Source organism: Salmo salar, chromosome 18, assembly GCF_965601325.2.
Source record: "Salmo salar chromosome 18, fSalSal1, whole genome shotgun sequence".
Lineage (NCBI taxonomy): Eukaryota > Metazoa > Chordata > Actinopteri > Salmoniformes > Salmonidae > Salmo > Salmo salar.
The window spans coordinates 93,383,447-93,399,863 of record NC_138308.1 but is presented as its reverse complement, the minus strand read 5'-3'; the positions used below and the strand labels follow the sequence as shown (position 1 = coordinate 93,399,863).

General features: G+C 41.2%; 1 protein-coding gene across 1 annotated transcript in view; it reads right to left on the bottom strand.

Annotated features, from left to right (window-relative positions):
• LOC106578111 (E3 ubiquitin-protein ligase TRIM21) overlaps window positions 1-11,347 on the bottom strand; it is a 33,679-nt gene extending 22,332 nt beyond the window's left edge. Inside the window, exons 1-5 of the mRNA XM_014156709.3 lie at window positions 10,587-11,347; window positions 4,887-5,014; window positions 4,610-4,763; window positions 4,298-4,416; window positions 290-466 (exon numbers count right to left, since the gene is read on the bottom strand). Coding sequence (XP_014012184.1) covers window positions 290-466; window positions 4,298-4,416; window positions 4,610-4,763; window positions 4,887-4,944 — 508 coding nt within the window. The 5' untranslated portion in view covers window positions 4,945-5,014; window positions 10,587-11,347. The remainder of the gene's footprint in view (window positions 1-289; window positions 467-4,297; window positions 4,417-4,609; window positions 4,764-4,886; window positions 5,015-10,586) is intronic.
• Window positions 11,348-16,417: the final 5,070 nt, after the last annotated feature.

Here is a 16,417-nt window from a genome sequence, read left to right as displayed (position 1 = left end):
AGTATCTATCTACATACAGTATCTACCTACATACAGTATCTACCTACATACAGTATCTACCTACATACAGTATCTATCTACATACAGTATCTATCTACATACAGTATCTACCTACATACAGTATCTACCTACATACAGTATCTATCTACCTACATACAGTATCTATCTACCTACATACAGTATCTACCTACATACAGTATCTACCGTAAATCATCTGTCATTAAAACTAGAACATTCCCTAAAATATATAAATAAATATATATATAAATATTTTAAAAATATAGCCCACCTCCAGCCCCCAGGACACCTCTCCACCTCCCGCTGCCCAACCGAGACACCCCGGACATGGACTTAAACTGCTCTGTGATCTCCCTGAGGGTCCGGTTAATCTGGAGGTCCGGACGTTTCTTAAAGGTCTCTTTGCAGAGGGGACACTGGCAGAGCTTAGCACCGTCCCAGTACTGACCTGGATCAGAGGACAGAATAGAACAGATCATTTATTCACCCGTCTGAACATAAATATCACCACATGTTGAGCCCACTAGGATCATGTAGGGGTCATAGGTAACTTGGAAAGGTCAGCAACATCCCCGCTTGCTCTAAGATTCACTGGTGTGTGTGTGTGGCAGGAAGCCTAGCGGTTGCTGGTTCGAATCCCCGAGCCAACTGTGTGAAAAATCTGTCGATGTGCCCTTGAACAAGGCACTTAGCCCTAATTGCTCCCCTAATGATAATGTCGCCGGAGTAGATGGCTGTCTATTTACGGGCTCCTAACCAATTGTGCTATTGTGTGTGTTTTTTTTGTAGTTGCGATATTTGTAACTTATTTTATACACAATGTTTCTGCCGCCATCTCTTATGACCAAAAAGAGCTTATAGATATCAGAGAAGTGATTACTCCCCTCGTACTGAACAAAGATTTCTTTAACGAGTCGGATGCGAAGGATTTACTTCAGACACCGGACACCGGCCCAAATCCCTGTTATTCGCATGAAGAAGATACGGCGATACAGCTGGCTGGGTTTGTGGGTAACCCACCTCTACCTTCTGTACTATTAGCCAATCATTGGATAATAAACTGGATGAGCTGCGACCAAGACTATCCTTCCAACGGGACATTAAAAACGGTAATATCTTATGTTTCACGGAGTCGTGGCTGAACGACGACATGAGTAACATACAGCTGGCTGGGTTTACGCTGCATCGTCAAGATAGAACAGCTGCCTCCGGTAAGACAAGGGGTGGTGGTCTGTTCTATTTGTCAATAACAGCTGGTGCACGAAATCTAATATTAAGGAAGTCTTGAGGTTTTGTTCACCTGAGGTAGAATATCTCATGATAAGCTGTAGACCACACTATTTACCAAGAGTTTTCATCTATATTTTTTGTAGCTGTCTATTTATCACCACAAACCATTGCCGGCACTAAGACCCCACTCAACGAGCTGTATAAGGTCATAAGCAAACAGGAAAATGCTCATCCAGAGGCGGAGCTCCTAGTGGCCGGGGACTTTAATGTAGGGAAACTTAAATCCGTTTTACCTAATTTCTACCAGCATGTTAAATGTGCAACCAGAGGAAAATAAAACTCTAGACCACCTTTACTCCACACACAGAGACCTGTACAAAGCTTTCCCTTGCCCTTCATTTGGCAAATCTGACCATAACTCTATCCTCCTGATTCCTGCTAACAAGCAAAAACTAAAGAAGGAAGCACCAGTAACTGGCTCAATACGGAAGTGGTCAGATGAAGCAGATGCTAAGCTACAGGACTGTTTTGCAAGCACACCCTGGAATATGTTCCGGGATTCTTCCGATGGCATTGAGGATTACACCACATCAGTCACTGGCTTCATCATTAAGTGCATCGATGACGTCGTCCCCACAGTGACCGTACGTAAATACCCCAAACAGAAGCCATGGTTTACAGGCGATTCGAGGCAAGCAACACTGAAACATGCATGAGAGCATTAGCTGTTCCGGACGACTGCGTGATCACTCTCTCCATAGCAGATGTGAGTAAGACCTTTAAACAGATCAACCTTCACAGACGGATTACCAGGACGTGTACTCCGAGCATGCGCTGACCAACTGGCAAGTGTCTTCACTGACATTTTCAACCTGTCCCTAACTGTGTCTGTAATGCCAACATGTTTCAAGCAGACCACCATAGTCCCTGTGCCCAAGAACACCAAGGTAACCTACCTAAATGACTACCGACCCATAGCACTCACGTCTGTAGTTATGAAGTGCTTTGAAAGGCTGGTCATGGCTCAGATCAATACCATTATCCCAGAAACCCTAGACCCATTCCAATTTGCATACCGCCCCAACAGATCCACAGATGACGCAATCTCTATTGCATTCATACTGCCCTTTCCCACCTGGACAAAAGGAACACATACGTGAGAATGCTAATCATTGAGAATGCTAATCACCGTTCAACACCATAGTGCCCTCAAAGCTCATCACTAAGCTAAGGACCCTGGGACACCTCCATCTGCAACTGAATCCTTTACTTCCTGACGGGCCGCCCCCCCCCAGGTGGTAAGAGTAGGTAACAACACATCTGCCACGCTGATCCTCAACACGGGGGATCCTCAGGAGTGCGTGCTCAATCCCTTCCTGTACTCCCTGTTCACTCATGACTGCATGGTCAGTCATGACTCCAACCCCGTCATTAAGTTTGCTGACGACACAACAGTGGAAGGCCTGATCACTGACAACGACGAGACAGCCTATAGGGAGGAGGTCAGAGAACTGGCAGTGTGGTGCCAGGATAACAACCTCTCCCTCATCGTGATCAAGACAAAGGAGATGATTGTGGACTACAGGTAAAGGAGGGCTGAGCATGCCCCCATTCTCATCGACGGGGCTGTAGTGGAGCACGTTGAGAGCTTCAGGTTTCTTGATGTCCACATCACCAACAAACTAACATGGTCCAAACACACCAAGACAGTCGTGAAGAGGGCACGACAAAACCTATTCCCCCTCAGGAGACTGAAAAGATTTGGCATGGGTCCCCAGATCCTCAAAAAGTTCTACAGCTGCACCATCGAAAGCTTCCTGACGGGTTGCATCACTGCCTGGTATGGCAACTGCTCGGCCTCCGACCACAAGGCACTACAGAGGGTAGTGCGTACTGCCCAGTACATCACTGGGGCCAAGCTTCCAGCCATCCAGGACCTCTATACCAGGCGGTGTCAGAGGAAGGCCCTAAAAATTGTCAAATACTCCAGCCACCCTAGTCATAGACTGTTCTCTCTGCTACCACACGGCAAGCGGTACCGGAGTGCCAAGTCTAGGTCCAAAAGGCTTCTTAACAGCTTCTACCCCCAAGCAATAAGACTGCTGAACAGCTAAACAAAATGGCTGCCCAGACTATTTGCATTGACCCCTTCCCCCATTTTTACGCTGCTGCTTCTATCTGTTTATTATCTATGCATAATCACTTTACCTCTACCCACATGTACATATTACCTAAATTACCTTGACTAACCTGTGCCCACAAACATTTACTTTGTGCAGATACCCCCGTTATATATCTCCGCTACTGTTATTTAATTGTTGCTCTTTAATTATTTATTTTTGTTTTTTCTTTTTTTCTTTTTCTTTTTTTTATTGTTTATTTAGTAAATACTTTCTTAACACTTACTTTTTTCTTAAAACTGCCTTGTTGGTTAAAAGCTTGTAAGTAAGCATTTCACTGTAAAGTCTACTTACACCTGTTGTATTCAGCATTTCACTGTAAAGTCTACTTACACCTGTTGTATTCAGCATTTCACTGTAAGATCTACACCTGTTGTATTCAGCATTTCACTGTAAGATCTACACCTGTTGTATTCAGCATTTCACTGTAAGGTCTACTACACCTGTTGTATTCAGCATTTCACTGTAAGGTCTACTACACCTGTTGTATTCAGCATTTCACTGTAAGGTCTACTACACCTGTTGTATTCAGCATTTCACTGTAAAGTCTACTTACACCTGTTGTATTCAGCATTTCACTGTAAGATCTACACCTGTTGTATTCAGCATTTCACTGTAAGATCTACACCTGTTGTATTCAGCATTTCACTGTAAGGTCTACTACACCTGTTGTATTCAGCATTTCACTGTAAGGTCTACTACACCTGTTGTATTCAGCATTTCACTGTAAGGTCTACTTACACCTGTTGTATTCAGCATTTCACTGTAAGATCTACACCTGTTGTATTCAGCATTTCACTGCAAGATCTACACCTGTTGTATTTGGTGCATGTGACAAATAAGATTTGATTTGAAGTACAACTACCTACCTATGCAGGCCATGCAGAAGGAGTGTCCACATGGAGTGGAGGCGGGGTTTATGAAGATATCCAGACAGATGGAACAATGGAACTGGTCTTCAGACAGGAAGCTACGAGAGAATGGCATTCTGGAATGGGGGGGGGGGGGGTGTTAGGGAGAGAGAGAGAGGGAAAGAAGGGAGGATGGAGGAGGGTGAAGAGAGAGAGGAAGGGGAAGAGACAGAGAGAGTGTGTAAGTGAAGTGTGTTAGTGTTTGTGTGTAAAGGGCTCCACTCTGCATGTGATATGTTGATGGGTCAGGTAAAACCCAGTTTAACACACCTGCAGTAGACCGTCAGTCCTTGGTTCTGGCTGTCAGCTGCCCCACTCAGGGTGAACCTTCGTCGGGCTAGCGCCGCAGCAAGGCTTGGGGTGGGGAGCGAGGAGGCTACGGAGGAAGTTTGGGGTCGTTCAGCAGACATCGGGATAGGCACTCCTTGAATTAAAGGTATTAGTGTAAAAAACAATTATACAACAAGATTGCCTGCATTGGATCTCAGAGGATAACACTTAAAACATGAATTAAAACACATATTTGGTCAAATAAATCATATCTAACCCTGGGGTTCAGATTTTTTGGGGGTCGGGACCCCCGACTTCGAGGACCGTCTTCGCATCTCAGTGAAGAGGTGGCCAGGTAGGATTACAGGTCGTCCTGTTTGTCAAACGCTCCTCCTCCTCCTCCTCCTAGATAAATAGATACATACCTCAATACAATTACCATACTGTAAAACCAAGGAGGTCACACCTCCATGCCGTTTTACAGCATGCACAGAGAATGCATGCGCACACACCTACTTACTTATCTTCTCTACCATCTCTCTATTTTCCTCTATAGTCAGATGAACTGGTTATCCTTACTGACAGATTCTCACTCTAATTCCCTATAGTAAGATGAACTGGTTAACCTTACTGACAGATTCTCACTCTACTTCCCTATAGTACGATGAACTGGTTAACCTTACTGACAGATTCTCACTCTACTTCCCTATAGTACGATGAACTGGTTAAACTTACTGACAGATTCTCACTCTAATTCCCTATAGTAAGATGAACTGGTTAACCTTACTGACAGATTCTCACTCTACTTCCCTATAGTACGATGAACTGGTTAAACTTACTGACAGATTCTCACTCTACTTCCCTATAGTAAGATGAACTGGTTAACCTTACTGACAGATTCTCACTCTACTTCCCTATAGTACGATGAACTTGTTAACCTTACTGACAGATTCTTATTTTACTTCCCTATAGTCAGAGGAACTGGTTATCCTTACTGACAGATTCTTATTTTACTTCCCTATAGTCAGATGAACTGGTTAACCTTACTGACAGATTCTCACTCTACTTCCCTATAGTCAGAGGAACTCGTTGATAACATTTTTATGCCTCTGCGTGCAGTATGAGGGAAGTTAGAGGTACTTTCGTGAGACAATACTAAGTAGCATTACTAACTACCTAGCATTACTAACTGACTAGCATTACTAACTGACTAGCATTACTAACTACCTAGCATTACTAACTAACTAGCATTACTAACTGACTAGCATTACTAACTAACTAGCATTACTAACTAACTAACATTACTAACTGACTAGCATTACTAAGTAGCATTACTAACTGACTAGCATTACTAACTAACTAGCATTACTAACTAACTAACATTACTAACTAAGTAGCATTACTAACTGACTAGAATTACTAACTGACAAGCATTACTAACTAACTAGCATTACTAACTAACTAGCATTACTAACTGACTAGCATTACTAACTGACTAGCATTACTAACTAACTAGCATTACTAACTGACAAGCATTACTAACTACCTAGCATTACTAACTACCTAGCAATACTAACTAACTAACTAACATTACTAACTAAGTAGCATTACTAACTAACTAGCATTACTAACTAACTAGCATTACTAACTGACTAGCATTACTAACTGACTAGCATTACTAACTAACTAGCATTACTAACTGACAAGCATTACTAACTACCTAGCATTACTAACTAACTAACATTACTAACTAAGTAGCATTACTAACTACCTAGCATTACTAACTGACAAGCATTACTAACTAACTAGCATTACTAACTAACTAGCATTACTAACTGACTACCATTACTAACTAACTAGTATTACTAACTAACTAGCATTACTAACTGACTAGCATTACTAACTAAGTAGCATTACTAACTGACTAGCATTACTAACTAACTAGCATTACTAACTAACTAGCATTACTAACTGACTAGCATTACTAACTAACTAGCATTACTAACTACCTAGCATTACTAACTGACTAGCATTACTAACTGACTAGCATTACTAACTACCTAGCATTACTAACTAACTAGCATTACTAACTGACTAGCATTACTAACTAACTAGCATTACTAACTGACTAGCATTACTAACTAACCAACATTACTAACTGACTAGCATTACTAAGTAGCATTACTAACTGACTAGCATTACTAACTAACTAGCATTACTAACTAACTAGCATTACTAACTAACTAGCATTACAATACTAACTAGCATTACTAACTGACTAGCATTACTAACTAACTAGCATTACTAACTGACTAGCATTACTAACTAACTAGCATGACTAACTGACTAGCATTACTAACTAACTAGCATTACTAACTAACTAGCATTACTAACTAACTAGCATTACTAACTGACTAGCATTACTAACTGACTAGCATTAGCACAATGACTGAAAGTCTACGTTAAAAATCAATGATCATATTTGACCATAATCAATATTTTGAAAAACAGCTTTACCTGTGCCGTACTCAATCACAACCAATCATGTTTTTATCTTATGTAATAGGAAATAACACCTCTCTCTCTCTCTTTCTCTATATCTCTCCCCACCTCTCTTTCTCTCCACCTTCTCTCTCCACCTCTCTCTCTCTCTCAATTCAGTTCTATTTCATTTCAATTTAAGGGCTTTATTGACATGGGAAACATATGTTAATATTGCCAAAGCAAGTGAAGTAGATAAAAATGAACAGTAAACATTACACTCACAAAAGTTACAAAAGAATAAAGAAATTACAAATGTCATATTATGTGAAAATAATTAAAGTACAAAAGGGAAAATAAATAAACATAAATATGGGTTGTATTTACAAGGGTGTTTGTTCTTCACTGGTTGCCCTTTTCTTGTGGCAACAGGTCACAAATCTTGCTGCTGTGATGGCACACTGTGATATTTCACCCAATAGATATGAGAGTTTATCAAAATTGGGTTTGTTTTCAAATTCTTTGTGGGTCTGTGTAATCTGAGGGAAATATGTGTCTCTAATATGGTCATACATTTGGCAAGAGGTTAGGAAGTGCAGCTCAGTTTGCACCTCATTCTGAGGGCAGTGTGCACATAGCCTGTCTTCTCTTGAGAGCCATGTCTGCCTTCGGAGGCCTTTCTCAATAGCAAGGCTATGCTCACTGAGTCTGTACATAGTCAAAGCTTTCCTTAATTTTGGGTCAGTCACAGTGGTCAGGCATACTGCCACTGTGTACTCTCTGTTTAGGGCCAAATAGCATTCTAGTTTGCTCTGCTTTTTTGTATCAAGTAATTACTTGACACATTGGAAAGAATTATCATTTTGTTTTCTTGTGATTTGGTTGGATCTAATTGTGTTGCTGTCCTGGGACTCTGTGGGGTCTGTTTGTGTTTGTGAACAGAGTACCAGGACCAGCTTGCTTAGGGGACTCTTCTCCAGGTTCATCTCTCTGTAAGTGATGGCTTTGTTATATTGTAGAAGGTTTGGAAATTGTTGGTTGTAGAATTTATCGGCTCTTTTCTGGATTTTGATAATTAGCGGTTATCAGCCTAATTCTGCTCTGCATGCATTATTTGGTGTTCTACAAAAATATACTTTGTGTACAACGTAGAATTCTGCATGCATAGTCTCAATTTGGTGTTTGTCCCATTTTGTGAATTCTTGGTTGGTGAGCGGACCCCAGACCTCACAACCATAAAGGGCAATGAGTTCTATAACTGATTCAAGTATTTTTTGCCAGATCCTAATTGGTATGTCGAATTGTATGTTCCTTTTGATGGCATAGAAAGCCCTTCTTGCCTTGTCTCTCAGATTGTTCACTGCTTTGTGGAAGTTACCTGTGGCGATGATGTTTAGGCCAAGGTATGTATAGTTTTTTGTGTGCTCTAGGGCAACGGTGTCTAGATGGAATTTGTATTTGTGGTCCTGGCAACTGGACCTTTTTTGGAACACCATTATTTTTGTCTCTCTGAGATTTAAAGTCAGAGCCCAGGTCGGACAGAATCTGTGCAGAAGATCTAGGTGCTGCTGTAACCCCCATTGGTTGGGGTCAGAAGCACCAGATCATCAGTAAACAGTAGACATTTGACTTCAGATTCTAGTAGGGTGAGGCCGGGTGCTGCAGACTGTTCTAGTGGCCTCTCCAATTCACTGACATACTGTATATGTTGAAGAGGGTGGGGCTCAAGCTGCATCCCTGTCTCACCCCACGCCCTGTGGATTTTTTTTTGTCTTTTGCCTATTTTAACCACTTGTTTGTGTATATGGATTTTATAATGTATGTTTTTCACCCAACACCACTTTCCATCAATTTGTATAGCAGACCCTCATGCCAAATTGAGTCAACAAAGCATGAGAAGACTTTGCCTTTGTTTTGTTTGTTTGTCAATTTGGGTGTGCAGGGTGAATACGTGGTCTGTCGTACGGTAATTTGGTAAAAAGCCAATTTGACATTTGCTCAGTACATTGTTTACATATTTTATAATTTCATTGAGGATCCCATCAACGCCACAGGCTTTTTTGGGTTGGAGGGTTTGTATTTTGTCATGTAGTTGAAGAATCCAGTGGGTTCTGGTCATCTTTAATAGTTGATTCTAAGATTTGTATTTGATCATGTGCATGTTTTTGCTGTTTGTTCTTTGTTACAGGGCCAAAAAGATTAGAGAAGTGGTTTACCCATACATCTCCGTTTTGGATAGATAACTCTGATAGGGGTGTCACTTACCTCAACCCAGAGTCTCTCAGAGCATTCACAGTGGTATGCTCTCTCTCTCTCTCTCTCTCTCTTTCTCTCTCCACCTCTCTCTCTCTCTCTCTCTCTCTCTCTACCCTTTTCTTGCTCTCTCTCCACCTCTCTCTGCAACTCTCTCTTGCTCTCTCTCCTCTCTCTCTGCAACCCTCTCTTGCTCTCTCTACCTCTCTCTCTCTCTCTCATTTCAATTCAATTGAAGGCTTTTATTGGTATGGGAAATATATGTTTACATTGCCAAAGCAAGTGAAATAGATAGATCCATCTCGCTCGCTCCCTACTCATTTGAAGCTTTGGTGCAGGTAATGTAAGTTCTGAAAACTCCAGCCCAATCACCCCCAGGATAGAAAACAGTCTCGTCTTTGTAGAGGTAGAACATTGTACATATTGTAACTGTCTACGTTATCTAACTTATACCATTACCCATCTGTATAAGAACCTACATTATGATATATTTATGCTGCAGTAGTTTGTGTCGGGGAGCTAGGGTCAGTCTGTTATATCTGGAGTATTTCTCCAGTCTTATCCGGTGTCCTGTGTTAATTTAAGTATGCTCTCTCTAATTCTCTCTCCCTCTCCCTCCCGGAGGACTTGAGCCCTGGGACCATGCCTCAGGATTACCTGGCCTGATGACTCCTTGCTGTCCCCAGTCCACCTGGTCGTGCTGCTACTCCAGTTTCAACTGTTCTGCTTGCAGCTATGGAACACTGACCTGTTCACCGTGCATGCTACCTTGTCCCGGACCGGCTGTTTTCGTCTCTCTCTCTCTACCGCACCTGCTGTCTCTAACTCTGAATACTTGGCTATGAAAAGTCAACTGACATTTACTCCTGAGGTGCTGACCTGTTGCACCCTCTACAACCACTGTGATTATTATTATTTGACCCTGCTGGTCATCTATGAACATTTGAACATCTTGGCCATGTTCTGTTATAATCTCCACCCGGCACAGCCAGAAGAGGACTGGCCACCCCTCAGAGCCTGGGTCCTCTCTAGGTTTCTTCCTAGGTTCCTGCCTTTCCAGGGAGTTTTTCCTAGCCACCGTGCTTCTACATCTGCATTGCTTCCTGTTTGGGGTTTTAGGCTGGGTTTCTGTACAGCACTTTGTAACATTGGCTGATGTAAAAAGGGCTTTATAAATACATTTTATTTATCTTTTTTTAAATTCTGTAACAATTCTGTAACTCAAATTGTAGAATTAGATTACCTGCAAGGCCAGTTAAGTTGTTCAGTTGTTGGTAGGTTGGTTGTTCTGTTGTTGGTAGGTTGGTTGTTCTGTTGTTGGTAGGTTGGTTGTTCTGTTGTTGGTAGGTTGGTTGTTCTGTTGTTGGTAGGTTGGTTGTTCTGTTGTTGGTAGCTTGGTTGTTCTGTTGTTGGTAGCTTGGTTGTTCTGTTGTTGGTAGCTTGGTTGTTCTGTTGTTGGTAGCTTGGTTGTTCTGTTGTTGGTAGGTTGGTTGTTCTGTTGTTGGTAGGTTGGTTGTTCTGTTGTTGGTAGGTTGGTTGTTCTGTTGTTGGTAGGTTGGTTGTTCTGTTGTTGGTAGGTTGGTTGTTCTGTTGTTGGTAGGTTGGTTGTTCTGTTGTTGGTAGGTTGGTTGTTCTGTTGTTGGTAGGTTGGTTGTTCTGTTGTTGGTAGGTTGGTTGTTCTGTTGTTGGTAGGTTGGTTGTTCTGTTGTTGGTAGGTTGGTTGTTCTGTTGTTGGTAGGTTGGTTGTTCTGTTGTTGGTAGGTTGGTTGTTCTGTTGTTGGTAGGTTGGTTGTTCTGTTGTTGGTAGGTTGGTTGTTCTGTTGTTGGTAGGTTGGTTGTTCTGTTGTTGGTAGGTTGGTTGTTCTGTTGTTGGTAGGTTTGTTGTTCTGTTATTGGTAGGTTTGTTGTTCTGTTATTGGTAGTTCTCCCTCTCTCTGTCTTTCTCTTCTTGTCTGTCTTTCTCTCACCTCTCCATTCAGGTTTATGGACAACTGAGTGTGTGTGTGCTGCACGCTGTTCTGCTTTACCTCCCTACCCAACCTTCTGCCCCACCCACTTACCTGTCCACAGCCCCGCCCCCTTAAATGTGGCCTAACCTGTTTGACCAGGGCTGAAGTTCACGTGTGTGTGTGTGTGTGTGTGTGTGTGTGTGTGTGTGTGTGTGTGTGTGTGTGTGTGTGTGTGTGTGTGTGTGTGTGTGTGTGTGTGTGTGTGTGTGTGTGTGTGTGTGTGTGTGTGTGTGTACTCTGGGGGTTACCTTTGACCTAAAGGAAATGAATGGAATTAAATTGAAGGAACCATAACAATTATGGCTAATATGTAAATCTAATATGAATATATTATAGACATGAAATAAACACAAAATATATATTTTTTATATGACAAGTATAAATTCCATATCAACAAGTGGTGGGTCAATGACTTGGTTCCCACAGGGAACAGAGCCAGGACCTTGGGAAGCTGCTCTCTGTTTGGGTACAGATGTCTACCTGAGTCTTTACGTAACAGATGGTAAACTTATCTCTCTTCCTGAAACTGCTGGCTCATTAGTAGGGAGGTATGTCAAAAGTTAACAATGAGAGAGAGAGCGAGAGCGAGAGAGAGAGAGAGAGAGAGAGAGAGAGAGGAGACGGACCCACTGGTTGCCCTCTAGGTTACAGAGAGCTGGTAGTCCCATCCACCAAACTACCAGGTGTGAAACAGGGAAGAGACTCAGGGTGTATGCTAATTTGGTATAGAGCAGACCTAACTCACTCCATTAAATTAATCAAAACAGGAACATTTTACATTTGTCTAGAAATGAATAAGGAAATGATCTCAACAGAGATAAATGTCCTCCTGTGTGCTACCTACAGTGGATTTAAAAAGTCTACACACCCCTGTTAAAATGCCAGGTTTTTGTGATGTAAAAGAATGAGACAAAGATAAATCATGTCAGAACTTTTTCTACTGTTAATGTGACCTATAATGTGAACAATTCAATTGAAAAACAAACTGAAATCTTCGATGGGGAAAAATGAAAAATAAAAACCTTACAATAACCTCGTTGCTTAAGTGGGGATGTGGCTGTGTTCAGAATTAACCAATCACATTTCAACTCATGTTAAATAGAAGTCATTACACACCTGCCATCATTTAAAGTGACTCTGATTAATCACAAATAAAGTTCAGCTGTTCTAGTAGGATTTTCCTGACATTTTCTTAGTTGCATCTCAGAGCAAAAGCCATGGTCTGCAGAGAGCTTCCAAAGCATCAGAGGGATCTCATTGTTGAAAGATATCAGTCAGGAGAAGGGTACAAAATCATTTCCAAAGCATTACATATACCATGGAACACAGTGAAGACAGTCATCATCAAGTGGAGAAAATATGGCACCACAGAGACATTACCAAGAACTGGACGTCCCTGCAAAATTAATGAAAAGACGAGAAGAAAAATGGTCAGGGATGCTTCCAAGAGGCCTACAGCAACATTAAAGGAACTGCAGGAATTTCCGGCAAGTACTGGCTGTGTGCTACATGTGACAACAATCATCAAGATGTGCCATGCTAATAGACTCCTACCCAAAAAGACTGAGTGCTGTAATAAAAATCAAAAGGTGCTTCAACAAAGTATTAGTTTAAGGGTGTGCACACTTATGCAACCAGGTTATTGTGAGTTTTTTATTTTTTATTTTTCCCCCTCAAAGATTTCAGTTTGTTTTTCAATTGAATTGTTCACGTTATAGGTCACATTAAAGGTGAAAAAAGTTCTGACATGATTTATCTTTGTCTCATTATTTTACATCACAAAAACCTGGCATTTTAACCTGTTGAGGCTAGGTGGCAGTATTTGCACAGCCGGATAAAAAACGTACCCAATTTAAACTGGTTACGACTCTTGCCCATAAACGAGAATATGCATATAATTAGTCGATTTGGATAGAAAACACTCTAAAGTTTCTAAAACTGTTTGAATGGTGTCTGTGAGTATAACAGAACTCATGGCAGGCCAAAACTTGAGAAGATTTCATACAGGAAGTGCCCTGTCTGACAATTTGTTGTCCTTCAGTTACATCTCTATCGAAAATACAGCATCTCTGCTGTAACGTGACATTTTCTAAGGCTTCCATTGGCTCTCAGAAGGCACCAGAAAGTGTAATGGGATGTCTGCAGTCTCTGGGCAAAATACAGCAGCTGTTTGTGAGTGGTCAGCCTGGGAACAATGAGACTGAGAAGCGCGTTCATGAGAATTCTCCATTTTTTTCTTTCAGCCTTTGAATGAATACAACGTCGCCCGGTTGGAATATTATCGCTATTTTACGAGAAAAATAGCATAAAAATTGATTTTAAACAGCGTTTGACATGCTTCTAAGTACGGTAATGGAATATTTTGACATTCTTTGTCACGAAATGCGCTCGCGCGTCACCCTTCGGATAGTGACCTGAACGCATGAACAAAACGGAGGTATTTGAATATAACTATGGAATATTTGGAACCAAAACAACATTTGTTGTTGAAGTAGAAGTCCTGGGAGTGCATTCTGATGAAGAACAGCAAAGGTAATCCAATTTTTCTTATAGTAAATCTGAGTTTGGTGAGGGCCAAACTTGGTGGGTGTCAAAATAGCTAGCCGTGTGTACTCAGAATATTGCAAAATGTGCTTTCGCCGAAAAAATATTTTAAAATCTGACACCGCGATTGCATAAAGGAGTTCTGTATCTATAATTCTTAAAATAATTGTTATGTATTTTGTGAACATTAATCATGAGTAATTTAGTAAATTTACTGGAAGTTTGCGGTGGGTATGCTAGTTCTGAACATCACATGCTAATGTAAAAAGCTGGTTTTTGATATAAATATGAACTTGATTGAACAAAACATGCATGTATTGTATAACATAATGTCCTAGGAGTGTCATCTGATAAAGATCATCAAAGGTTAGTGCTGCATTGAGCTGTGGTTTTGGTTTTTGTGACATATATGCTTGCTTTGAAAATGGCTGTGTGATTATTTTTGGCAGGGTACTCTCCTGACATAATGTAATGTTTTGCTTTCGCTGTAAAGCCTTTTTGAAATCGGACAATGTGGTTAGATTAACGAGAGTCTTGTCTTTAAAATGGTGTAAAATAGTCATATGTTTGAGAAATTGAAGTTATAGCATTTTTGAGGTATTTGTATTTCGCGCCACGCGATTCCACTGGCTGTTGAGCGTCCCACCTCGCCCAGGGAGGTTAACAGGGGTGTGTAGACTTTTTAAATCCACTGTATATCACCCCACTAGAATCCCCATACTTTAATGAAGACAGCTTCTCCATCCTGGAGCAGGAAATCAATCATTTCCAGGCCCAGGGACATGTACTAGTCTGTGGCGACCTAAATGCCAGAACTGGACAAGAACCATGACACCCTCAGCACACAGGGGACAAACACCTTCCTGGAGGTGACAACATTCCCTCCCTCATATACCCCCCTAGGCACAACTATGACAACATAACCAACAAAAACGGGTCACAACTCCTGCAGCTCTGTCGCAAGCTGGGTATGTACAGTCAATGGTAGGCTTCGAGGGGACTCCTATGGTAGGTACACCTATAGCTCATCTGTTGGCAGTAGTACTATAGACTACTTTATCACTGACCTCAACCCAGAGTCTCTCAGAGCGTTCACAGTCAGCCCACTGACACCCCTATCAGACCACAGCAAAACCACAGTCTACCTGAACAGAGCAATACTCAATCATGAAGCATCAAAGTCAAGAAATGCTATAGATGGAAGGAATGTAGTTTGGAAACCTACCAAAAAACAATTAGGCAACAACAAATTCAATCACTTTTAGACAACTTCCTGGACAAAACGTTCCACTGTAATAGTGAAGGTGTAAACTTAGCAGTAGAAAAACTTAACAGTATATTTGACCTCTCAGCTTCCCTATCAAACCTAAAAATCTCAAATAGAAATCCAAAGAAAATGAACAACAATGACAAATGGTTTGATGAAGAAGGCAAAAATCTAAGAAAGAAATTGAGAAACCTGTCCAACCAAAAACATAGAGACCCGGAAAAGCTGTCTACACCTTCACTATGATGAATCACTAAAACAATACAGAAATACACCACGGAGAAAGAAGGAACAGCACTTCAGAAATCAGCTCAATGTAATTGAAGAATCCATAGAATCTAACCACTTCTTGGAAAATTGGAAAACACTAAACAAACAACAACACAAATAATTATCTATCTAAAATGGAGATGTATGGGTAAATCACTTCTCCAATCTTTTTAACTCTATAACAAAGAACAAACGGCAAAACATATACATGATCAAATACAAATCTTAGAATGAAATATTAAAGACGACCAGAACCCACTGGATTCTCCAATTACCTTGAATGAACTACAGGACAAATTAAAAACCGTCCAACCAAAAAAGGCCTGTGGTGTTGATGGTATCTTCAATGAAATGGTCAAATATACAGACAACAAATTCCAATTGGCTATACTAAAACTCTTTAACATGCTCCTTAGCTCTGGCATCTTCCCCAATATTTCCTCAGTGAAAATAATGAACTGAGCAAATGTCAAATTGGCTTTTTACCAAATTATCGCACGACAGACCAGTATTCACCCTGCACACCCTAATTGACAAACAAACAAACCAAAACAAAGGCAAAGTCTACTTATGCTTTGTTGATAAAAAAAAAACCTTAGACCCAATTTGGCATGAGGGTCTGCTATACAAATTGATGGAAAGTGGTGTTGGGGGAAAAACTTACAACATTATAAAATCCATGCACACAAACAACAAGTGTGTGGTTTAAATTGGCAAAAAAACACACACATTTCTTTCCACAAGGCTGTGGGGTGAGACAGGGATGCAGCTTAAGCCCCACCCTCTTCAACATATATATCAATGAATCGGCGAGGGCACTCAGTCTGCAGCGCCCGGCCTCAGCCTACTAGAATCTGAAGTCAAATGTCTACTGTTTGCTGATGATCTGGTGCTTCTGTCATCAACCAAGGAAGGCCTACAGCAGCACCTAGATCTTCTGCACAGATTCTGTCCAGTCGCCAGGACCACAAATACAAATTCCAT